This window comes from Lissotriton helveticus, chromosome 2_1 (assembly GCF_964261635.1).
Source record: "Lissotriton helveticus chromosome 2_1, aLisHel1.1, whole genome shotgun sequence".
Taxonomy (NCBI): Eukaryota; Metazoa; Chordata; class Amphibia; order Caudata; family Salamandridae; genus Lissotriton; species Lissotriton helveticus.
The window spans coordinates 1,127,845,120-1,127,871,398 of NC_136059.1; the positions used below are offsets into that span (position 1 = coordinate 1,127,845,120).

The following is a 26,279-nucleotide window of genomic DNA, read 5'->3' on the forward strand; positions in this document are numbered from 1 at the left end:
ATTCTAAGGGGTGAGGCTCTTCTGATTGGTTGTTGAAACTTTTTTGGTCTCTTTTACAAAAAGAGGTGGATATGCTACAAAATGAGATGAGGCCTAGGCCTAGCATGGGAATCTATGAAAGTTCCAATACTGGGGCAACCACCAGTACAGCTTAGACTTCCAAAGCGAACCAGGTAAGTCTTTATAAGTACATAATTGTCTAGAGACAAAGAGATCATGATCATATAAAATGTATTGTGTGATGAGGGTCAAATGTACAAGTGGGATGGACCTAAGGATAATTCTTAAGAAACTAATAATTTGCTTCCAAGGTCATGACTCCACTCTCAAACTTATGATGAACCACAAATGTAATAAATACTTATCTAAACAGCCACAGAAGACTAAGATACAGACGAATGACAAGCCTACTGGGAAATACTCCTTAATGTATTGTGTAGTATGTGATTACTTGACCAGAACGCGCGGATGTACCTATCATCGCACTGCTGCTGTTTTTACCTATTTTAAAAATTACTTAATTCTTTATTGCGCGCTCGCGCTGCTGTGTCTTGGCGCACTCTCGCCTCAGCGCTACTTAGAGCAACAATCTCCCCCTCTTACCTGCACCATAAATTGTGTCCTCATTCCGCACTTAGCGGGAATTTCCACCGTGTTAGGTTCAGGACTCTGTGAAATCGCGTCTCGGGTGAGTGAGGGAACCAGGAAGTGCCGATTCGCGGGCTCCATCTTGGTTTGGGGGGCATACTGATAGCTGGACAGGACTCCTGCGCCTGGAAGGGTATAAAAGCTCAACCTTCCCACTCTCAGGTCAGACTACTTGACCAGAACGCGCGGATGTACCTATCATCGCACTGCTGCTGTTTTTACCTATTTTAAAAATTACTTAATTCTTTATTGCGCGCTCGCGCTGCTGTGTCTTGGCGCACTCTCGCCTCAGCGCTACTTAGAGCAACAATCTCCCCCTCTTACCTGCACCATAAATTGTGTCCTCATTCCGCACTTAGCGGGAATTTCCACCGTGTTAGGTTCAGGACTCTGTGAAATCGCGTCTCGGGTGAGTGAGGGAACCAGGAAGTGCCGATTCGCGGGCGCCATCTTGGTTTGGGGGGCATACTGATAGCTGGACAGGACTCCTGCGCCTACGGCTATAAATAATGCACATCCCTAGAGCGCGAAGCGTAGGCGCGCAGCGGGAGCGACGGCGGAGCGCCGGAGGTGCGCCAGAGGTAAGCCCGTTTGCGCTCGGTCGGGCTCAGGGACCAGAACCTCTGACCGATCATCTAGCGGCTTACTAACTTATTCCCGCTCGACTCTCCTCGCACTTAATAATGTCCTACCTTCCTCTTGTACTCATTCTGTGAACCTAGCGACGTGCTGCCCCTTCTGTCAACACTGCCCTTTTAGAACTACGGAAGTGGATATTAATACAACAAAAGCAGAAGGTACCTTGAAAATGGCCTTGGTCAATTGCCGATCACTCTCTAAACACGCAATTGAAATTTCTCTATTAATCCAAGATCTCGGGCTCGATATTCTTTTTTTAACTGAAACATGGCTGGGATCCACGTCTGGCCCAGATATCGTCCAGGCCCTTCCTCCTGGATATCTGATCCAACATAGGGACAGAGAACTCAAGGTTGGAGGAGGGATAGCCATACTATATAGGGAACACCTAATCTGTCGTATGACAGACAGCGCCATCCCTGATTGTGAAAGTGCACAATTTTCTATCACAGTATCCCCAGAAGTGTCATTCTCAGGACTCTTAATCTACCGTCCGCCTGGCTCAATTAGACAATTCCTGGAAGGAACTATCGAAACTACTATAGAGTTAGCCAGCAGGGTCTCAAACTTCATAGTACTGGGAGACTTGAATCTTCATTTCAATAATCCCTCAGATACTATTGCTACAGGACTAGCTGAGGACTTAGCGGCATGTGAACTGAATCTGATAGTCTCACACCCCACCCACTCTAAAGGGAACCTTTTAGACCCTATATTCTCAAACATTATGGATTTAATATCAGCCGAGCCATACTCCATTCCTTGGACAGATCACATGGTTATTCCTTTCATATGGAATACGCCCACACCCGGCCTAGCAAAACTGCCTAGTACAACGTTGGGCAGGCGGTGGACGAAATTAGAAGCTAATGACTGGGTAGAGGCATTGAAAACAAGTGAACCCCAGGCCAATCAGGACATTGATAGGGCAAATATGGACTTCAACCAATGGATCGAACTATCATTGGATAGCGTGCTCCCAAAAAAATATATCTCCAAAAAGAAAGGCCCCACTAAACAACCCTGGTTTACTTTAGAATTAAGGTCCCTGAAACAAGAATGCAAACGGTTGGAGAGGCAATGGCGAAAACACTTTGAGGAAGAGAAAAAAATCAAATATAGATTCGCCTTAAAGAAATATAAATCTGCTCTTAACGCGGCCAAATCCATCTTCTATGCAGAAAAAATTGAGGTCTCTGCCAACGCCCCAAGAGAGATGTTTAAGATAGCTAAATCTTTGTTAAAAGTCCCCGATTCGTCATCATCGCCACTCTGTATGGAGGAAGTTGATGCTCACTGCAATAATCTGGCGAATTTTTTTGCTGAAAAAATTCAAAAAATCCTCCTTTCCCTTCCTCCCCTACCTCTGGAAGAACTAATCCTTCCTTTGGCAGACGGCACTGATAGTATCTCGCCCTGCCTCCCCTTCTTTTCTCCCCTTAGTAAAGAGCTCTTACCCTCGCTCTTTAACTCTATAAAAAGTGGCTCTCCGCTAGACCCTGCCCCTATGAACATCTTAAACCTAGCCCTGCCCAATATCAGTACATATATCACTCATTTAGTTAACACTTCACTTGAATCTGGGAAGGTACCTCAAGACTGGAAACTGGCCATGGTTAGGGCCTTGTTAAAAAAGCCACATCTCGACCCCTAAGACTTTTCCAACTACCGTCCCATTTCCCTGCTCCCTGGCATTAGTAAACTTGCCGAGAAATGGGTAAATAAACAACTAGCATCCTTTCTGGAGACCCACAATTTGCTTCATTCAACCCAAACCGGGTTCCGGAGAGGACAGGGAACGGAGACAGCATTGTTGAGGGTGGTAGAGGATTCCAGGAGGATTCTGGACGCAGGTGGCAGCGCGGACATTATCCTCCTGGACCTCAGCGCCGCCTTCGACACGGTGAATCACCGTGTCCTCCTGTCTCGCCTTAGGGGGATCGGTGTTAAAGGCAGGGCACTTATGTGGCTGGAGTCCTTTCTTGGCGACAGATTCTTCAAGGTCTTTTCAGGAGACAGCTGCTCTCCACCAATACCATTACAGTGTGGGGTGCCACAGGGCTCCTCCCTTAGCCCCACACTGTTTAATGTGTATATGGCGCCCCTGGCAGAAGTAGTAGCTCCCTTTGGAATCCAACTAGTAAGCTATGCTGACGACACCCAGCTAGTGGTTTCTCTTAATCAGGTGGAGTCCCCCCCCTCCAATCTCCGTTGTTGCCTGGAGGCAGTAGCAAAATTGATGGACTTGTCCCACCTTAAATTGAATGGAGGAAAAACGGAGCTGATGCTTCTAGGGAAAAAGGCCATATTTAACAACTCGATACACTGGCCCTCCTGTATGGGTCCCGGACCCACCCCAAAGACCGAGATAAAGAGCCTCGGGTTTTGGTTGGACGCAGAGCTGTCATTTAAGATCCAGGCAAGGAAGACAGTAGCCACTTGCTTCGGATTGCTGAAAACAATTCGAAAAATCCTTCCTCAGCTACCCGAAACAGCTAAGAAAACCATAGTCCAATCCCTTGTTTTATCTAGGCTGGACTATGGAAACGCGCTCTATCTTGGAGCCCCTGTTTCGGTTATTCGGCAACTTCAGGTTGCCCAGAATTCCGCAGCACGACTACTCACGGGCACTAGCTATCGTACATCAGCCAGACCCGCGCTCTGCACCTTGCACTGGCTCCCCAAAAAGGAGCGAATCCATTTCAAGACACTCTGCACGGTCCATAAAACACTCTACGGAAGAGGCCCTCCCATTCTAGATGACATGATCAGGCCATACAAACCCACTAGGAACCTTCGCTCAAACCAACAAAACCTTCTGACAACTCCCAGGATTAGCAGGGCCCGTACAGGGGGTCGTCTGTTTTCGCATAACGCGGCTGGGTTGTGGAATGCTCTTCCTCCACCTCTTCGTCAAGAGCCTAACCTACTCACCTTTCGGAAAAAGTTAAAAACCTTCCTGTTCCCAAAAGCTAGATAATACAGACCTGCATCTTTTAATCCATCTCCTTCTGGTTAGTCTTAAGCGCTGGGATGCTCCCGAGTGGCCATGCGCTATAGAAGAGTCTTCTAATAATAATAATAATAATAATAATAATAATAATAATAATTATATAAAAACAAGTCTCTCAGAAAATAGTTTCGAAGGTTGAAAGGATGCATAACATTTATTTATACAGGCTGGAATATAAATGCAAATGGCTTATGAATAAAGGACGGATGCATCCCTATAGTGGGCACACCTTGGGTTCTTCAAAATGAAAGACTCCTTATTTACAATGATATGTAATTTTATTCTTAATGAAGTTCATGAATCTGATATTAACAGCATATCAAGATATCTTCGTTTTTCATCGATGGGGTTCCAAAATGAATTAAACATTCCATTCACGATTTCCGATTAATCATAATCACATTAATGCTCCGATGCATTTCAGGCTGTGAGGCCCTTTTTCTAGGAGCTCTGTAATAAAGGATATAGCATATAAACACTCTAACATGTATAACAAGATATGTCACACATAGAATTGTCACAAACATCAAAACAATAAGTGGTGATGTGTGGTTTCTATCAACAAAATATCGTGAAAAACGGCTCGAGTGATAGGAGTGACAGGGGTGAAGGAAATGTGAAAAGTCGACCGACCAGTGTAAACGACATAACCACTCACGTGATTAAGAATTTGAATGCAACAGGTAAACTGTGCTGTAAAAACATTTTCAAAAAAACAAGGGTTACTAAGGCGATCCAGCCTCGAGTCACCAATCGTCTAGCAGCTTAGCGGTGAACCACCGACTCACTTCATAACATCAATGATCTTCGTGAAGCAGTACAGGACTCAGTAACCGGCGTTGCGAGCAGTGTGTGGGCGGAGATGACGTGAGTAATTAAAGAGCTTCTAATTGGCTGTGGCGTTCACGTGGTGAGTGTGCACATAAAAAAAGGGCTATATGTCGACATCGGTCAAAAAGTAACCTCTAAGGAGAAGAAGTAAAAGTGAAGTGACGTAAACGGCAGCCATATTAACCTAAAAATAGGTGAAAGTGATAGTGAAAAGAAGCATATAAAGTAAAATGTGTCAACAACACGGGTCACATATACAAGAGTATAAAGCATCAGTGTAACCACCAGAAACGTGGCTAATCATGAGTAATATACATTACATTAAATGTAACAGCTAAATTCGATTCTGTCATTAAGCCCAAAGGGCTTCATGGCTTGCAAACGATAGGTCCATGCTAATTCTCGCTGCAATAAATATCTATTGTTGTCTCTTCCATCAGTTTTTTTTACAATTTCCAATACCATGTATTTCAGTTGAGCAATGTTGTGTTTGTGTTCCAAAAAATGTGCTGCCACACTTGATTTCATATTTTTAGTTTGATTTGTGCATCAAACGCTACTTGCCTTATTCCCAAATGCTGCGAGCCAAACGCATCACCTCTGATGCACACACCTCCAAACAACGCATTAAAGAAATGGGTAACAGATTTCTTGAAAGGGGGTACCCTAAATCCATCATTGAAGAAGCTGAAACAAGAGTTGCATTAATCTCTAGAGAAGAAGCATTGAAAAGTACATTGGTCGATTCTCCCACTCGAACCAGATTTTAAAGAAATGTTGAAAGACCCCCCCTATCTTTGCTTTGGCTAAAGAACCTATGGAAACAACTGAGAGAAAGGGCACTCGCCCTTGCATGAACTGCAACAACTGTAATAATGTTATTAAAGGGAATACCATCACCCACCCCATGAAGAGTAATGACATCAAACTCAAAGTGAATGCAACCTGTGATTCTTCAAATTTGATCTATTTTTTTAAAAAAAATTTACAGCGCAGTTTACCTGTTGCATTCAGATTCTTAATCACGTGAGTGGTTACGTCGTTTACACTGGTCGGTCGACTTTTCACGTTCCCTTCACCCCTGTCACTGCTATCACTCGGGCCGTTTTTCACGATATTTTGTCGATAGAAACCACACCTCACCACTTATTGTTTTGATGTTTGTGACAATTCTATGTGTGACATATCTTGTTATACATGTTAGAGTGTTTATATGCTATATCCTTTATTACAGAGCTCCTAGAAAAAGGGCCTCACCGCCCAAAATGCATCGGAGCATTAATGTGATTATGATTAATCAGAAATCGTGAATGGAATGTTTAATTCATTTTGGAACACCATCGATGAACAACAAAGATATCTTGATATGCTGTTAATATCAGATTCATGAACTTCATTAAGAATAAAATTACATATCATTGTAAATAAGGAGTCTTTCATTTTGAAGAACCCAAGGTGTGCCCACTATAGGGATGCATCCATCTGTTATGTTTGCACATACTGGCTACTATTAACGACGTGTCAGGACGGACATGCCTCCTACGGAGCACCCAAGTTGTTTACCTTATCTTTAAAGACTGTTAATCTTTAATACCAATTTCCCAGCAGTTCACCTTCTTGTTTCCATTTATTTATGAATAAAGGAGACATCAAAGTTTAGGCTTTCAAAAGAATATACTTTTTCACATTGTAGGAAGACGATATATGTAGAAAACAACTGTCTCAACAACCGTCTCATCTGTTTCTACACGGCTGAAGAGATAGCTACATGATATGCGTTCAATTCTAAAAATACTATCATACAAAACTTCTAAATATCTACTTTAGATTTTTCCAAAGCGAACACCATCGATCTGAGTCTTGCCAAAATACCTCTACTAATATTCAGAAGGCAGAGTATAGACGCTTGAAACATTACAGCAGATAAGGAAACTAAGCAACATAAAATGTGGCTTGCCAAAATCGACTTCTCACCAAAAAGATGCCATTGAATCACATATCAAAGACACTGCATTAGTAACTTGGCATGTACTATTGTCTTGCTAATTTTGTCTGTATGGTTCATATATCAATACATCTGCTGTTGAATCGGGTACAGGAGAAAACTAGCAATAGACTTTTAATGTGAGCATAAACGTGTTATGAATGCACAAACTAACAAAAGTGTTCTGTGAAACAAAACAAAAACAAAAAAATAGTTCGATTTTTTTTTTTATTGTTGTTGTAAAGCTTTTATTCGACATTTATGCCATAAAGCCAACACAAAAAATACATTTATAAACATAATAATTGTTAAAACAAAGATATCACTTGTTAAAAAATTCAGTATATACATATATTATTACTCAATAAACCACAATTATTTACAATTGCATCGGGATTCATTACTTTTACACCATCCAAAGAAGAAAAAAAAGGAATTCTTCCAGTTTGTAATTAATTTTCAAGACCTAATCATAAAAAAGAGCAACTATTTACATCGTTTAAATAATTAAAAAATGCCAGTAGTTAAAAATGCTAAAATTCATATTTTTAGACCGTATTTTTTCCTAATAAAGCAGATACTATGGAGGTACCGACTGACCCCGAAGGTTATCAGCCGATCAGACGAAGATCTAAGTAATCTTTCAGCCTCTTTATAAGAACGTATACCCAAATTTCTACAAAGAGGTTTGATCCATTTCCTACGTTGTGGTTCATATAATGGGCAAAAGAATAAAATGTGTGCCTCGTCTTCATTTTGTTTCGGTTCACACAATTTACAGTAAGCATCTTCCCCACTGGAGTTAGAGTTACCCCACCGGCAAGTATTAGCATTTATTTGTAAAACCCCATATCTATATTGAAGATAGATGGTTTTAGCCAAGGGTGGTTCCACTTCGTCCATAAATTGTTCAAATGTAGGGATATCTTTAAACTGCAAAAATTTGAGTGTTAATGAACCTGTAGTACGCTCATATATGTTAGTATTTATATAGTACCAGTAGGCAGTTTTTACCTGAGCTTTACAGTTTGTTTGCAAAATAGTTGGATTTTTCCAGAAGTGTGATAAACCTATTTTTGTAAGACATGAGGAAATATGTCTCAGCCACTTGATCGAATTATAAGTGTCCAATTCCATAATCTCTATTAATCCAGCTCTATAGTCTGCAAGTTCCGGGGTAGACCATAATCTTACCCAGTAAAGCAAGGGCCTCAACCAACACAAATAATCTGTACGTTTTAGATTAATATCTAGGAAAACAGGGATTAAGGGTGTTCTTGCTGGCAATCTCAGTAGGCGTCTACAGAACATATTCTCGTCGGTTTCAAATGTTCTGTTGGAATAGGATCCCCAAATCTCGGCGCCATATATTGCAGCAGTTTGGGCTTTAGCTCTAAACACTTCAATCGCCGGGGTTATGGCTTTTGAAGTACTCCCTCCATGGATTTTTAAAATAGGGAGAGAGTTATGCTTGAGTGTTAACCTACTTTTTTCTAGTTGTTTTGTCCAAGCCAGTTTACTGTCAAGCCTGATACCCAGATAGTCAAAAAACTCCACGTATTCTAGTTTGGTGTTGTTTAGGGCCAAATTTTTCTTAAAAGTTTTCGGGGGATTAATGGCCATGTACTTAGTTTTTGATGAATTAATTTCTAACCCCTTTAATTCACAGTAACTATTAAATTGATTTACTAAAAAAATTACACTGCCATATAACTTTGATCTTAAGGTGCTCCCTAAAGCCTTTTCATAGTCAGACATAGGTCACAAACCTATAAATAAATCATTCAATCAATCATGGGTTTGAGAAGCGCAAACTACTAACCCGGTACTGGTCTCAAGGCGCTGGGGGAAAGGGGGTCCGCAGCAATCCCTGAGTTCCATCGAAGAGCCAGGCTTTGCAGTCCCTTAATAACTTAGGGAGCGATATGGTCTGTCGGAGGTGGAGAGGATAGGAGTTCCATGCCTTGGCCGCGAGGAGGGAGAAGGAGCGTCCTCTTGTCCTGGTTGTCTTGATCAGAGGTACTGTCGCGATGAAGAGCTGGGCCGATCTGAGAGAACGTTTGGGAGCGTGGAACGAGAGGCAGTGGTTTAGGTTGGCAGATCCGATGTTTTGGAGGCCCTTGTGTGCGTGGGTGAGAAGCTTGAAGGTGATTCTCTTCTAGACGGGGAGCCAGTGTAGGGTCCGTAGGTGTTGGTTGATGCGGCAGTGGCGCAGTAGGTTGATGACTAGTCTGGCGGCGGCGTTCTGGAGTTTGCGAGTGAGGTTCTTGTTGATCCAGGTGTAGAGTGTGTTGCAGTGATCCAGTCTGCTGCTGATGACGTGTGTGAAGGTTTTCCTGTGTTCGTGGGGGATCCAGTTGAAGGTCTTTCGTAGTAGGCAGAGGGTGTGATAGTAGGAGGAGGTGATGGCATTGACTTGGTGTTCCATTTTGAGTTTGGAGTCCAGGATGATGCAGAGGTTGTGTGTGTGGGAGCGCGTTAGGGGGGTTCAGAGGGTGGGGGGCTAACAGGTGTCGTTTCAGGCATCAAGGTGTGGGCCCATGATAAGCACTTCGGTTTTGTCGGTGTTGAGTTGTAGGCAGCTGATCTTCATCCATCTGGGGACTGCTCCCGTTTCGTCTTGAAAGATGTGTCTGGTGATGTTGGTTGGTTGGAGAGGATGAGTTGGGTGTCGTCTGCGTATGATGTGATGTTAAGTCTGTGTGTTCTTACGATGGATGCGAGCGGGGCCATGTAGATGTTGAACTGGGTCGGGCTGATGGATGTTCCTAGTGGCACTTCGCAGGTGGTTGGAGTGGATTCTGAGAGAAATGGAGGGAGTCTGACTCGTTGGGTTCTGCTGGAGAGGAAAGAGAAGATCCCCTCAAGGGCCTTATTCCGGATACCTGCTTCGTGGAGTCTGCGGGCTAGGGTGCAGTGAGAGAGTGTTGAAGCCCGCAGAGAGGTCCAGAAGGAGGAGGGCCACCATCTCTCCTCTGTCGAGTAGGGAGCGGTTGTAGTCTGTTGCTGCGAGGAGTGTGGTTTCAGGGCTGTGGTTCTTCCTAAAGCCAGATTGTGAGGAGTTGAGGATGTTGTTTCCTTCTGGGAAGGCGGCGAGTTGGCTATTGGCAGATTTTTCAATGACTTTATCAGGATACGGGAGCAGGGAGATCGGTCTGATGTTTTTGAGGTCGATGGGGTCCGCTGAGGTTTTTTTCAAGGAGGTTGGTGTTGGCATGTTTCCAGTCGTCGGGGGAAGAGGCGGTCTCGAAGGATCGGTTGATGATTCGTTGGAGCTCGGGGCGATGAAGTCTGCGGCTCAGTGTAGACGTGGTGGGGCAGGGTTCATCATCTGCCGAGTGTCTTAGATGCTGAAGGCGGTCCAGCTGTGTAGTGTAGGTTGAGTAGTACTGGGATTGGTGGGAGGGGGTTCTTCGTGGGAGTTGTTGTCATCAAATTTGTCGTAGATGGTCTTGATTTTGTGATGGAAGACTGCGCGGAGTCTGTTGCAGAGGTCCTGCGAGGGTGGGGTGTCTGTAGTGTCGCTGTTTGGTTTGGCGAACTCTTTGATGATGCCGAAGAGTTCCTTGCTGTTGTGTGCATTGGTGGAGATTCTGTCCTGAAGGGCATTTTTCCTGGAGAGCCTGATGAGTTTGTGGTGGGCGGCGGTCGCTGTTTGAAATTGTCGAGGTCTGTCAGGGTTTTGGAGCTCCTCCACAGTTTCTCGAGTCGTCTGCAGGTCCGTCTGAAGTCTCGGAGTTCAGGGGAGGACCAGCCGGCTCACTTGGGGTGAGGTTTGGAGGCTCTCTTGAGGGGGGCGATGGTGTTGGCGCAGTCAGTGATCCAGTTGTGACAAGTGCAGGAGGAGGTGGTGGGGTCGTCGTCTGTGGCGGTGGGAGCGGAGCTTCTGAGGGTATCAGTGACCTGGTCGTCTGAGATCTTGTACTAATTTCTGCACCGGAGCTGGTGAGGAAGTGTGTGGGGAATGTTGGTTTTGAAGGTGAAGTGAACACAGTGGTGGTCCGTCCATGGGAGTTAGGTGGTGTGCCTGAAGGTGATTGAGTTCCCTGCAGGCAAGACGGGGTCAATGCAGTGCCCAGCTGAGTGTGTTGGTTCTGGTTCAATATGCTGGTTCGATATGCTTGAATCCTAGGAGGGAGGTGGAGTTGGGGTCCTGGTGGTCATCGAGGTGGAAGTTAAAGTCTCCAAGCAGCATGAAGTCGGTGGAGGTGATGGCATGTGGTGTGATGATGTTGGGGATGGAGTTGGCGAATGGAGAGCAGGTCTGGGGGGGGGGGGGTCTGTAGATGAGGGTGCCTTGGAGGGTGGAAGACGATTTGGTCTGTATCTTGAAGTGGAGGTGTTCCATCAGGCCTGTGAGCCCATCGGTATAGGTGCTCAGGCGAATGTTGGCCTTGTGGGCGATGGTGATGCCTCCCCCGGGGAGGTTGGGGTGATCCTTACTTGTGAACTTTCATCCTTCGGGGACGGCGTTCGCGATGTCAGGTCTGGAGGCTGCGTCTGTCCAGGTTTCGGTGGGGAAGGCGATGTCCGGGGAGGTGCTATCAAGGAGGTTCCAGATTTCTGTGGTGTATCTGTGAAGGGAGAAGATGAGGAGGATTCATCGCAGAAGTTTGGGTGTGGTAGACTTGTTGCTGGGGGGAGGTGAAGTGTCCTGGGGCTCTGCGAAGGGGAAGGTGAGGGAGTAGGGGCCGAGATGGCAGGAGAAGTGTCCATGTGTGTTGAGAGGTGAGGCGAACATGCAGTTGTTGTTCTTGCAGGCGCGAGTTCGTGGAGAGCAGAGGGGCTGTAGCTCTGTCGGGTCGAAAGGCCAGGGGTCCTGGCGCTGGTTACGTTCAGGTCGCGGACGGGCGCAGACAGGCTTGCCTTTGGCATGCCAGTGGCGTGGCCATGCAGTGGCTGCCATTAAATAAGGGAGGGAGAGCGCAGCTGGGAGGCGGGAGCGGGAAAGCAGCAGGGAGGGGGCGCCGGGGCAGCAGCAGGTGCGGACAGAGAAATAAGAAATAAAAAAAAAGGCAAGAACAAGGCAAATACAATATCAGGTACAAAGTAACGCTAAAACGGGCAAAAACAAATTGGAAAGCAGGCAAACGGAACCAGCAGCAGGAGAAGAACCTGGGGCAGAATGCGGGCGGAGAGCGGTCTCTAACACTGCTCACAGCGAGCAGTGGTATAAAGACTATACTATATCTTAGAAAGCAAAATAAAACTGCCAAAAGTTTATAAGTCCAACAAATACCTTCAGGGTAAAAGATGATTGATTGCCATAGCAGGACGAGGAATGACCCATAGTTTTCTACTGAAGGCCTTTGCCAAAGAAGTGTCTTGCAAGACATCAAGATATGTTCACCATTACAGGTCAAAATTTCCTTTAAATAGAAGGAACAAGTTGGTATTTTTGGTGCTAAATACCCAGATTTTAGACAAATTACAAACGAAGCTCTTCGACACTACGCAGATCACGCTAACCAATTAGACATGCACATTAGAAATTCTCATTAAGGCTTTTTAATGTCCAAACAATCTGACTGCAACTGCACCAGAAATGCATTTTTTTGTATACCTTTTAAGACATATTGATCCTTAGAAGGTTAGGGTAAAAATTGAATCTCAAAATCCCAAAGAACATGCATCTCAGAGCTGTATCATTTCTAGAGAAACGGCTGCATGGCGTCCCTTTGAAATAGGCCGCCTGTCAAGTTTGAGGGATGTTCTGCAGCAACAACTTATTTTTGAGAGCTCTGAAATTCAGAACAGAAGCTCAAAAGGCAAACCTTCTCTGGAGCTGCACCTCCAGTTTCAAACACCCTCACGATCCAATTAAGAACCACTGCAGATGTTCTGTGCTTCCAGAAAAGTTCAAGATTCAGCTCTGTACAAAATACAGAAGTGAAGGTCACCCTTGATTGTGATAATCCGCATCTAGAAACACCACCATTTGAGACTCATCTATACATTACACAGCCCTCCTTTACAGACACGTCTTCTATAAGTTAATTCTTTAGTAGGACACTCTGCAACGTAACCACCTCAAAGTCGCTATCACCTTCTCCATCCTCTAACCCCCTTCAGTATCATACACACCTTTCCCTTTTTCAAAAAATGTTTTTGGAATTATGCATAGAGGTGTAACAATTTCAGGGGCTATGATTATCAATTCCTTGACAAAAATCAGGGATTACTGGGCTCTAGTTCTGACAGCAGAAGTTGCTTACTATTGGTGTTCTTGGACTAAGAGCACTCTGTACTCTAACTGAATTAACAAGTGCTCCCTTTAGCACTTGGCTCACAATGATAATGGTTCAGAAAAGGGGGTTCTGAGCTGGGATGGGGCAGTGAGCTAAATAATGGTGATGGATCAAGCCCTGATCTTTGGACTGGGTAAGAGTGGTCTGCTTAATTCAGACACTCTGTTCATCACTACCCCCTTTTCTGAATCACAATGATAATGGGGCAGAGCAATCCAAGGCTTACTCAAGAACGGGATGATAGTTAGACGCTCACAACACAGTAAAACAAAATACCCATTTATATTAAAGTCCAGTCGATGCTTTACTTTATAAAAAAAAAGACTATAGTATACATAATAGACATTGTACATAAAAATACTACCAGAACTCTAGATCTTTCCCAAATAGAGAGCTGAACCCCTAACATTACTACAACACTTAGGTTCTATAGCTATTATTAGCGCTGGAATCTATGGCCAATGATAATATAAGACGTTTTCACTATCACCTGCTGACTTCACATAGGACCAAAGCTCGCGTATCATTGTCTGTTTACTTCAATGGGACATGTCTAACAGCTTGCTTGTGAGCACATGATTTCAATCAGTACAAACACTAGATATCAGTCAGCATAAGCCCTACTTCAAGGCATGTTCAACCTAAAGACTATTCAAAGACTAAAATGTATCTCTCTCTGCAGCACTGATTTTTGGCTCTTTTACTGTCCCACAAGTTCGAGGACATTTTGGTGCACCTGCCACGGTACCTCTCAGGTGGGACAAGGTCCACAGTCTGCCTATTCAAAGAAATTAAGAGCCCACCCAACCATGGCAAACTAACAGTCACTTCAGGAGTTTTGGCGGAGGAAGAGAGGGGGCTATGTCCAGTACTCTGTGCCCAGTGTCCATATATTTGAAAGGCCCTCTATCTCAAGAACTCCTGTTGCAGTTGGGATTTTAGGATGGCAGGGTCATGTCAGGTCCCAGGGCACAGACTCTGGCAATATTTCCAGTAAGGACTAAATTAAAGAAAAGAAACCAGGGGTTCAAATGTGTACACCTTTTCAGCTCTCCACCATGTTAGCTTACCAGAAATGTGTAGCACTAAACTGATTTAAGCTTGGACTCTAGAAAAAGCGCAAACACACCCAATGCTCAAACCTCACATATTAACATGAACACACATGATCCATATGTATCAAAGTAAAAGACCCAGGTAAAGGAAGACTGTTAGGAACTTTTACACAGTGGTGCGGGGGCAGTAGGAATCTCTGCTTAAAGACTTGGAAAAAGGCCAATCCTTTGACTAGAAACCACACTTCTTTCACTGTTATTTCCAAAGGTTCTGAGTAGAAAGGACAGTAACTACTCTCTTAAAATGGGGTGCACTCTGAGTACCCCCCCTAGATCTAAGAGGACCACTCTGGAGACTGTCCATTTAACATGGTGGCCATGCAGGGAGCTTGCATGAATGTTACTTATGATGCAGCCACAGTCTTTACAGGATCAAGATGAAGGGCATCATCGCATGGCTCCCCAGATCCATGTAGGACATTTTCTGTCTTAAAGTTGCCTTTACAAAGAAATCCCTATTTTCCAGGTTACTGCTTCTTCCATATTTCCTTGGTCTGCATATAGTTGCAAAACATGCTGCAACAGGTTTGCGTGTGAGAGACATGCTTTATTGCATTATTTTGGGCAAGTCCAGTTATTTTTCACTGGTACTTCAGTTTGTTTTACATTATAGATGTTAGACTAAAAATAGCAAAACAAAGTAAAAATTATTCACAAACAAGTGACAATACATGTCTCCACCATATGTGTGTTGGTATTTATTTAGAACTGCACCCATCTATGGAGTACTATAAGCTTGCAAACGAACTAGGTAACACAAAAGGACAGAAACAAGAGGCAGCACCAGTACTGCACTGGACAGGGTCACCTGTGAGAAGAAGGGGCAGCAATCGCTTTGGAAAATGTGTGGGACTGGCACTTACTATTTATATTTTAGTTTTTTTGTTTAAAACACAAGTTTAGGACAGCTTATACTAGTTTCTGTAAAGTACACAATCATAACCAACTGAATGGACAACTCTGATCCAGTAGTATGCAGAATAGGCCAAATAAATGGTCTAGCTTCTTAGAATACAAAAAGCAGCATCTGACTAATGCACAATACAAAAGACATAATGCCAAGGACTGGTGGTCCAATTCATTTTTACGAAGTATGATGCCATGGCAGCACATTCCAGACCAAAGTCAGGATGCTCAACCTTCATTATCCTGAGAGCAGCATACATCTATATTATGAGTAATGGCTACTTTCAATTCCTTGTTCTTAGAAAAAAATACACAATAATGTTGAGGTGTCAACAAATTGCAGAAAATAGTGTGATATACATGCCGTACATGAATGTACTTACCGGCTTTATACGCAATTGAATTTGAAGCTGGAACAGACTTCTTGTAACACAAAAATACACTTGAACCCCACTGTGGAAAGGAATGGTCAGAAATGATTAGTCACAAAAGAGATTCATAAATAAAAAGGCAAATTAGGCCACTGTACTCGGTTATACGAGTTACTATCATTTTCTACATCAAAAACATAAGGATTTCTTTAATATCATGTGCATTTTGTACCACATACTTTTTGCCTGCATCGCCTGTATGTCTAATAGTAAACCTTTCATCTACTTCAAAATTAATAAAAAAAGTAAACATGAAAAAACATAAGGATTTCTTTAAAACGGATCTACTGGATTTAGTCACAAAAAGCAGCAGGTTCCCATATTATGCTGCTAACAAAATGAGTGTAAAAAAAGAATGTTTTTTTAAAACAGGAAATGTTACCTATAATTCAAGTTCTGCGTCATAGATGACCTCACTGAAGTCATAAAAATTGAATATTTCCACCAGCATGCACTGTAAACTTCGAGAACAACAAGTAATAAATCACTAACAATTCTCGTTAACTTGTAGTACTGATTGGAAATTATTTGATCCAAATTCAAAGTCGCCACCTATCTGTAAAAAACTAAGAAGGTGTTTCTGGTTTGGAGGTCTTACTTGGAATGAAAGCAGGTTGTGAATGTGAAGGACGCAGAATTAATTATTGAGGTTGAAGAGAAGGATTAAGTCAAGTATCGATTCTGGAAATGACTTGGGAGACTTATAGGGTCCTCTGGCTTTATGAAAACGCTGCAAACACAAGGAGATGATAGAATGAGAGCTGACACTTTTCAGACACTCATTCCCAGTCACAGATCTGGGTTAAATACATCAGCATTCTTTACCTCACTTTGCCACCCCAGTTCAGACACAGATATATGCAAATCAGTCTAGGCCCTGTGCCTCATGGGAACAGTCCAGCCCGAGCTGCCAAGCCATGTTTTCTCTGTACTGGAAACAAGCAACCTGGGACCGGTTTTGGGATAACAGCCCTCATCAGCCAGGCTAGCTTGAATCCAGTGGCAAAGTGAGCAAGGGACCCACGTCTGGGCATACCCTGCCAACTTAGGGCAGACAAAGCAAACAAGACTGATTTGCATATAGCTGTGTCTGAACTGGGGTGGCGAAGTGAACTAAAGAACGATGATGGATTCAACCCAGATCTGGGACTGGGGGCGAGTGTCTGAAAAATGTCAGTGCTCCCTCCATCATCTCCTTGTGTTTGCTTTGTTCGCAAGGTGCACAAGCTGGGGAACAATAAAATCTTCCCGATAGGATTGTGAACATTTTTAAGGCATCTTCATACAAAAGCCTTCCAATTACAGGTATAGGACAACTGGTAGAAGCTTCCTTGAGAGCATTCAAGCAATCTTGAGTTAAATTCAGATGACTGTATTGCGCAGCGCCAGGAGCATGCTGCCCCGTTCTAAAAGGAAAAGTTACTCACCTGTAATCCTAGTTCTCTTCTAGGGGAATCCTCATCAAAGTCAGAAGCACTGAATTGTCCCACCCATGAGCTTCGATCAAGGAGCACTTTCAAAAGCTATACATATATGTATAACAAGAATTTATACCATATTACTTCATATATATGTTTGAAGCCTAAAGAAGGCTACAAAGGGCCAGATTTAATTGAAGTTTCATTTTAAAAAGAAGCCAAATGTATAGACATGGCTCATTATAAAACGGTGACTATAGAAAATCTTTCTAAAATCTTTTTAAAGAGGAAAAGGAAAAAGAAAGGGAATACGAGACATGGTTAGCCAATAGGCTGGAATATAAAGCATTGAATCGAAAAATGGCACTGTGCCTTTAAGTACCTCACAGTACCCCTTGTATCCCACCATTCCTCACAAGTGACAGTTAGCTCAGGTCCGTTTTACAGAAATTAGGAATGCTGGTTGAAGCAATTGTTGATAGCTGTAATAGTTCCTGTCTGGGGAAATGGGAGGGTTGCTTAATACTTTGATGAGAATTCCCCTGGAAGAAAACTAGGATTGCAGGTGAGCAACTTTTCCTTCTCTTTCTGTGTATCTTCATCAATAGTCCTAACCACTGAATAGAGAAGCAAGCCCATCCCACAAACGGGTGGACATGAAATAAAAACAGTTGCAACAATTACCTAAAAAGGTTCCTTAAAGATTCCTTTTTGTGTTCCCCTGCGGTACTTACTGCGGTAGCCCGGACGGAATACTTAGCGCGCACATTGTCGGATCATAATCCGCTCCTCCTGACACTAGATTGGATGACTGTACCTCCCAAGATCCTGACGTGGCGGCTGCGGCCGGACACATTGGACGACCCACCCTTCCGCGCTGAGCTGGGGGATCGGATCACCCAGTACTTTGGGGAGAACGAGGGCACCACCTCCTCCAGGGCAATAGAGTGGGATGCATTTAAAGTAGTGGTGAGGGGACACTGTATTGGGAAGTATGCGGGAGTACGCAGGACACTGATCGAAGACCTAGAGAAAGCTGAATGTACGCTGCGAGAAATAGAACTGAACCGACCTAATCACCCTGAGTTACAGGAGAAAGTGAGTAGGGCACGAGAGGCGGTGGCTGTGGAGGTGGAGCGCCTTCGTAGCTTTGATTACAAGACGTACCTGACGAAGACTCTTGCTGAAGGGGACAAGACTGGATCGCTCCTGGCTTGGCTTGCAAACCCCAGCAGACATAGCCAGCCGATTCTAGCCTTGCGGGGAAATGGGGGCCACATCCACACCACACAACCCGCAATACTGGACTGTTTCAGATCGTACTATGAGAGGTTGTATAGAACGGAGTTGGGTGACAACACTGAGGTGCTGGGAGCCTTTCTGGGCGACCTGCAGCTCCCGCACCTAGAACAAGAACAGGCTGATACCTTGGGAGGCCCCATTGCCTTAACTGAAATAAGGAGCGCAGTGAAGCGAATGGCGCGCAATAAAACACCGGGGATGGATGGGTTTGCCCGTTGAGTTCTACGGGAAATATCTAGACCAACTAGCCCCGAGGTTCCAGGTGATTTATAACGAGGCCAAGGAGGCAGGCCGACTCCCCCGATCCATGAGCGAAGCCATAATGATCCCTTTGTTGAAACCGCGTAGAGAGAGCACGGATCCGGCATCCTACAGGCCGCTCTCTATGCTAACGACTGACTACAAAATACTGAGCACGGTGCTGGCCACCAGGCTGTTGTCCCATATGCAAGATCTGGTCCATACAGACCAATCAGGTTTTATACCCACAAGGAATACCGCGCACAACATCCGCAGACTACTACGACTGGTGGATGCCCCGCCTCCGGAGGCAAGATCCCCCCTAGTATTGGCCGTGGATATAGAAAAGGCCTTTGATAGTCTGGAATGGAGCTATCTCTACGAAGTGATGCGCAGGTTTGGCCTAGGAGAGGGTTACATACGGTGGACGAGGGTGCTCTACTCCTCAGCGAAAGCCAGGGTGAGGGTCGGATCGTTGGTATCGGACGAATACGAAGTGACTCTGGGAACCCGACAGGGGTGCGCACTCTCCCCCCTGCTGTTCGCACTTGCAGTAGAACCGCTCGCAGCAATGGCTAGGAGAGGAGAATACTATGATGGACTGGCCTTTAAGGGAGACCTTCATTACATATCCTTATATGCGGATGACCTCCTCCTCTTTCTAGATAATGCGGAAGAGGCGGTAGAGGGTGCCGAGAAATTATTGGAGCGCTTTGGCGATCTTTCGGGTCTGCGGGTAAACTGGACGAAAAACTGCCTTTTCCCACTTCGGAGGGGGGAGGAAAACCCTTCACTCCGCTCAAATCTTCGTTGGGAACCCCGCTGCCTGAGTTACCTGGGAGTGCACATATACCATGATTCAGCGGATCTACTAGACGGTAACGTAGGCCGATGTATCCGTGCCCTGAGGGGTTGCATATCCTTCTGGGCCACCCTGCCCCTTTCGACTGCGGGCAGAGTTGCACTTCTGAAAATGATTGCCCTGCCGCGACTATTGTATTTCTTCCGGACCCTTCCCATATGGATACCCGGTGCGACCTTCAAACACTTGAAATCAATATTAGTATCCTTCTTGTGGGGTACGGGCAGGCGCAGGATTGCACTGGCGACGCTCACCCGCCCTAGAGATGAAGGGGGACTGGCTGTCCCGGATTTTGAGCTATATTACTTAGCAGCTCAGTTGCAATTCTTCACGCAGTGAAGTGGCGAGAGTGTATCGTGGGCCGGAACAGGAAAGAGAGAACGGCACTCCCCACCATGTCCTGGCGTATATCACCTTACAACAAAAATTGCTACTACGGGGGCTATCTCAAGAGGAACGGACATTCCGTTTGTGCTGGAACCGCTCGCAGAAGCGGATAGGACCCGGTCACCCATATGCTCCCGAAATCCCATTGGGCATGGTGACGGCACTACCGCATGGCGGGGACTGGTCGGGACTGCATCTCTGGGAAGAGGCGGGACTGCAGATGTTGGGCGACCTATACGAGGACGGGGTGTTGTCTCCTTACCAGACCTTACGAGAGCGGTACGACCTTCCAAGGGGCGACTACTTGCTGCACGCCGAATTCCCACATTACAAGTATTTACATTTGCACCGACCACAGACGCAGGCACCGGGAGGGGTGGGAAGGGCGTGGAGTTGTGTTGGGGGGATACCGCAGTGGTACAGGTACATCTTCGCTAGCACAACAGGACTACACAGTCCGCCGACAGAATAAAAGCAGAGGGCGGAGAACGCTAAACGTTGTCAGAGTTGAACAGGACGGCTCAGAGAGAAACCCGTATGGAGCATTGACGCCGCCCTGCCTCCGGGATGTGGGCTGAATGGCTGTGTTCACTATATCTAGAAAGTATTCAATGAAAGGCGACTCTGTATTATATGACACTAATGATGGCTATGCATGTTAATACGTAACCCTGCAATAAAAATTGTTTTACAAAAAAAAAAACTAGGAAAGCTGCTTTCCATTCAATATGTTGTAATGTGGCTTTGCATATGGGTTCAACGGGGCCCCGTTAACTTAGAATAACGGTAACTCCCAAGGAAGAGAAAGTGACTTGACTGGTGGAAAAACCTTTTTAAGGCCTTCAAGAAAATCTTTAATCACAGGTATTTTTAAAAAAAGGTTTGTGATGGAGACTTCCTATAGGCAGTTATTGCCACAAGGTGAACTTTAATCGAAGATAAATGTGGGCCAGGCCTACTAGATGAAGAAGATATGATATCAGAACATCTTGAAGGGAGGAAGGACTGTGGTTGTTCTGGAGGCACCAAATGGAAAATCTCTTTCACTTGAAGGCATATGATTTTCTTGTAGAAAGACACTTGGCCTCTCTCAGAATTTTCATGCACTCTTGTGGAAGACCTAGATGGTATATTGAATGCATTCAGGAGCCAAGTGGTCAACTCAGTGATGGAAGGTTGGGGTGCAGAATTGGTTCTCTGAAAGGAACAGCACGGCAATCTCTCGTGCGGTCGCTCTGACAGGTGAAGAATACCGTGAACCACCACTTACGAGGTCATTCTTTATCATAATCATTCTGGTTTTGGACCTGTAGAATTTGATGAGCATTGGCGGTATGAGAGGAATTGGAGAAAATGCGTACAGAAATTTCCCCGACCAGTCTATCAAAAGGGTATTACTTTTCGACCCTGGTTGAGAGAACCTGGATGCGTAGTCTAGCCATTTTTTGTTGTTCAAGTCTGCAAACAAATCTAATTTTGATGCATTGACGTTTTTGGAACAGGATAGTAGGCGTTTTGGAGGTCAGTTGAACACATCCAGTCTCCTTGGTGAAGTTGAGGATAGATCTGGTGTAACACCAACATTCTGAACTTCTCCTTCTTTATGTATTTGTTTAGTACTTGAAGACGTATGGGTTCTTTGGCTCCAAAAATATTGGAAATAAGTTCCCAATTCTCTCCGATGACGAACCTCCTCCACCGCATTCTTCTGCAATTGCATGTTGATTCCCCCTTTGCAGTAGGTCTTTCTGTAAAATATATGTTTTGAATGCTTTAACTGAAGTAGGAGGAAACATGAAGTGAAGGAAATAACTATTCCAAGCAATATTCAAGACCCGTTTGGCTGTTATTAAGTGGAGTCTTCTAGATGCTTGGTTAAACTCCAGACCCCCCTCGCCTCCCCCTACACTCAACTGGAGTGGGACACAGAGAGGAAGGATGTAAAGGTTCACATCTTTGCCAGAGATTTTCCAGTGGATGCGGACTGCTACTGCGTTCCCCTACCTCTTTATGGCTTGCTGTTGGTGGTGTTGGTGAGGCCTATGAGGGGTTTGAACCCTCTGAGGAAAATATTTCCCATCATAGGGCCCTCACCTCCCACGATATTCTCTCCGCCTTTCTAGGCCACTAGCCTTCAAAATGTCCATCTCAGTTTTCATTCGGGACAGCTCATCATTAGCATGAGACCAAAAGAGAATGGTTCGTGAAAACAGCAAATTCTGATGATGCTGCACTTCTGGTTTGATACCTGTGAGTCAGAGCTAACATGATCTATGCGCGCAGATCCCATGACAATACCCATGAGCAGCCAGATCAGATGTGTAAGCTGCTACACTTATTGTTATTCAGCATTTGTTGAGAGCATGGCTACCCAGAGGTATCCCAGCGCTAGCAGCGTCAGGCAGGGCAGCAGACAAAGTGGTTGTAGGCCTGCATTCTGAAATGATCTGATTTGTCACTAGGCCGCCTCTAGTCAAGTTCTTCTGAAAATCTAGTTGGTCTTCTTTGGGGAGTTTTTCTGTAAATCTATGTAACAAGTACCATAGAGATCTGTCATGTCTTCCCAACAAAGCCGAAGCACTGACAACCTTCACAGTCAATTTCTACACATCTTTTTTCCAAGAGCATATATTTGCTTACTTTCTTTATCCAGTGGTACAGAAGATGAAGGAGCAACAGTGTGCAACTTCTTTGCTGCCTCTCCAGTAACAGTAACTAGGGGAAGATATGCTCTAAGGAAAAGCGGGTCTTAGCCCGGTGGATTATATTTTTTTGAGAAGACGAGATGGAGCAGACTTCACTGACGTAGGTGTAAGAAACAATTGCATCGAAGGTTTTAACAAGCCGGACACCAGAGGAAGTAAAGGCTGTGCTATCATTCTTTGATGTGTAGTGTTAGATATTATAGAAAAGGACGCTGTAGGGATGGGTCCAGGGCACAAGTATTTAAAAAAGAAGTGGGGGGACTAACCTAGTTAGGCAGTATGCAAGTAACATCATGGCGCGCAACATCAAGGCGCGCAACATTACACATGGCATCACAGGATTTGAGATCATAGAAAGTGGCATCACAAGCCACGACTTTACAGGAAGTGGTATCACAAGAAGTGACATCAGATCTAAAGTGAATTAGGCTTTTATCTAGCCACAGATTTTGTGTTTGACTAGACAGTGGCTAGTCATAAACAACAAGGTTGACATATATTCAGGCCATCAATTTGTCAATTAGCAAATGGTGCTAAGGAAAAAGCCAGCAGAAAATGCTAGCAGAGGCTTCTTCTACATCACCGTCAGTCAAATTTAGATGCACTTCATCCTGTATTCTGAGTACTACCACCTAGCCCAAGGAACTGTTAACTGCCCCCATGAATCCTACCCAAAGGTAGAGGGAGGCTCCAACATGCATTAATCCTGCCATAGAGTTGGTTCCCCTCCTGTTCTCAACATCGATCCATAATGGAGACAGCAATGTTACACTGAGGAGCAGGCATTGTGAGCCATTCACAAGCTGAGCTACTGTGAATGTGGTCAACTTAAATACGTGGTATCATAATCTGGCTGCAAGTAAACAGAAGTGAGAACTGCCATATGCCATGCATCTCAGATGACCCTTGGTGGAGCTAAGCCCGTAAAAGGTCTGTGGACTGGTCTGTCACATTCTGTACAGGAGATGGACAAGAGTTTGACCTGTCAGTTGACCAGCAAAAGTCAGTAGCATGCGTTAGGACACTTTGACGGCTGGGCAGTTGGGCCAAAAGCATTGATGTTGGGAGGTTTCTCTTGCATTGGCTATCGCTTCTCTTTCTGAGGAGTAGGGTTGAGTGCCAAAAGCTGAGATCCTAAAAATCATGAGGAGCAACAATCCACATTTCCTGCCTGTCCATTCAGCTCACAGCCTGGAGACTCCTCAAAAAACAGGTGACCCTGAGGACTTCCCTCAACAGCTGTGAGGTAAGTCTGCTGTATGTCCCTTCTCCACCTTCCTGATGATCGCAAGGGAGTGGGCCATTGACCATCAGAGAGAAGTCTCAATGGGACAGGGTGGTAGGAGGGATCCAACACTAGGACCTACAGTTGTTGAAGGCATTATTCTGTACCACACGCCCTATACAGTTACATGCAACCAGGAGGACACTAGCAACGATCCCTCACCTAGAGGTTGAAGAGAATAGGTTCGAGATGGCTACCCTCTCAAATATTTGTCTATTTATCACAATAGTAGATGGTCTTGGAGTATTATCACCCACCTATCTCTCCAAATGATATTGACAATATAATTTGGAGAGATGGTAGGGTGATAATACCCAGACACCATCTAATATTGGTTTCTTCAATGCTATTTAAGGAACCCAGAATAGATTAACTAAAAAGTAATAGGGTATGCTTAAGATAGGTTTAGCTACACTTTAATCATTGGATCCCTTACTACTATTGTAATAAATAGAAAAGTAATTTATTCCTCCAACCCTGCTGATGGTAATATGGTGTGTAGGCGCAGCCCTGTCAAGAAGCAAGCCGCTGATAGTGAGTGAGGGCATTGTTATCCCATAAGAAGGGACCATCTCGAAGTTCTACCTCTTCAACATCTAGGTGTGCGATTGATTTATATTTTGGGAGAAGGGTTAAAGAGTAATTCCTCTTGCCTCTTTTTGTGTTAATAGGGACACTAGCAACAATTTAAAGGCTCTTGACTTTTTGCCTGCGGTCTCATACATGTACAAATAGTGCTGTTCATTGAACCTAGACCCCAGCACTATTGGCTTTCACTGGAAGACATGACGTGAGGAGCTAAGCTGCAAAACTGCGAGGACTACGGACTGCTGAGCAGCTGCACTGAGACTACCACCACCATTGGCCCTGCTGGCCCTGGTAAGCAGGCAACGGGCGGTCATAGGCACAGGCAAGGGGTGCTGCATCCAAAGGCATCCACAGGCGTGCCCAGAGTCTGCCGGTGGTAAGGAGAGTGTGAGGCCTCCATCGCGGGCGCCGGCGGCCAGCATCGGCTTGGGCATTGAGCTGGTGAGTGGCCAGCGGGCCCTGTGCTGGAAAAACCCACCAGCATACAGCGGGAGAGCACCCCCTTGCTTCGAAATTGTCGCGCTACACCCCCACTGGCATTCTTATTGACCCCTCAGACCTTCAGGCAAAGTCAAAGGCAGCAGAGGAACACAAGCCCTGTTCGTGGAAGCATCCCAATTGGTCAGGTGTGGCTTGCTAGTAGAGCACACAGTGCGCACTATCAAACTTTTCTTTTAAAACTACAATACTTGTGGAAACTCTTGGAAAAAAGGCCTTGCACTTCCTGTGCCTGCTCACTGTTTCCCTCACACCCTTTCTGTGTTATGTGCAAAGCTGCTGGTTACCCAGCAACAGGAAAAAGCTGCACCATCATCTAAAACACCTACCCCACTCAGCAACAACCCACAGCTGGGAGCCAGTGGAGGACTGGTTAAGAGCGGCAATACAGTAATACAGCTGGAAGCAAAAGGTCCCCCGCCATTGCACTGATACAAGAAGTACTCATGGCCTAACAAAGGGGTGTGGTGGCGCTGCTCCTGGGATACAGCCACCAGGAGACTTGCCCTAAGGGTAGGACATCAAACTCAGCAGGGCCCAACGCAGGTCACAATGCAAAGACCTGCTAATGGCTGCAGAGAGGTAGCAGTGAGGCAGGAGCAGCCCTGTTAACCACACACTACGCCTGATGTGCTCAAGCCACCCTCTCCGATACTGCAGGATGTAGGGATATAGCAGCACCAGGGTCACTGATCAACTGTTCAACTATTGTCCACTCATGAGGACTAGGAAAGTTAGGGGAGATGCCCTCCCAGCTGTTACAAGTAGGAAACGCAATAGAGACAACAGCTCTCCCGCACACGCAACAAATTCCTGATACCAAAACCCAAGCCACTGCCCGTTGAAGATTCCCCAATAAATCTCTTTGGCCAAGAAGAAAAGGTAACTGCAAATCTGGGGACACAAAGAAAGTGCTGCTCTCCCGCAACAAATTGGCTGCTTGCAGGAAACAGCCGAAAAACCACACTAAATTTAATTTTCAAAAGGACACCAGCTCATCACTCTTCTCCAGCAATGAAAAGCTCACAGGGCTGCAAACTCCCTTCCTACCTTCACTTCCAAAGCCGCAATCAATAACAATGAAGCAGCTTCGGATTATCTCCCCCTGACGCTAGGTTATGCTCCCAGATGAACAGCTAACCTCCTATATTAAGCCCACACACGAAGCAATGACTAACG

At 45.1% G+C, this 26,279-nt stretch overlaps 1 protein-coding gene across 1 annotated transcript in view; it reads right to left on the bottom strand.

The window, feature by feature from the left end:
- DENND4C (DENN domain containing 4C) overlaps positions 1 to 26,279 on the bottom strand; it is a 1,285,018-nt gene that overhangs the window by 1,009,884 nt on the left and 248,855 nt on the right. The window contains exon 5 of the mRNA XM_078675962.1: positions 15,768 to 15,837. Within this exon, the coding sequence (XP_078532088.1) occupies positions 15,768 to 15,837 (70 nt within the window). The remainder of the gene's footprint in view (positions 1 to 15,767; positions 15,838 to 26,279) is intronic.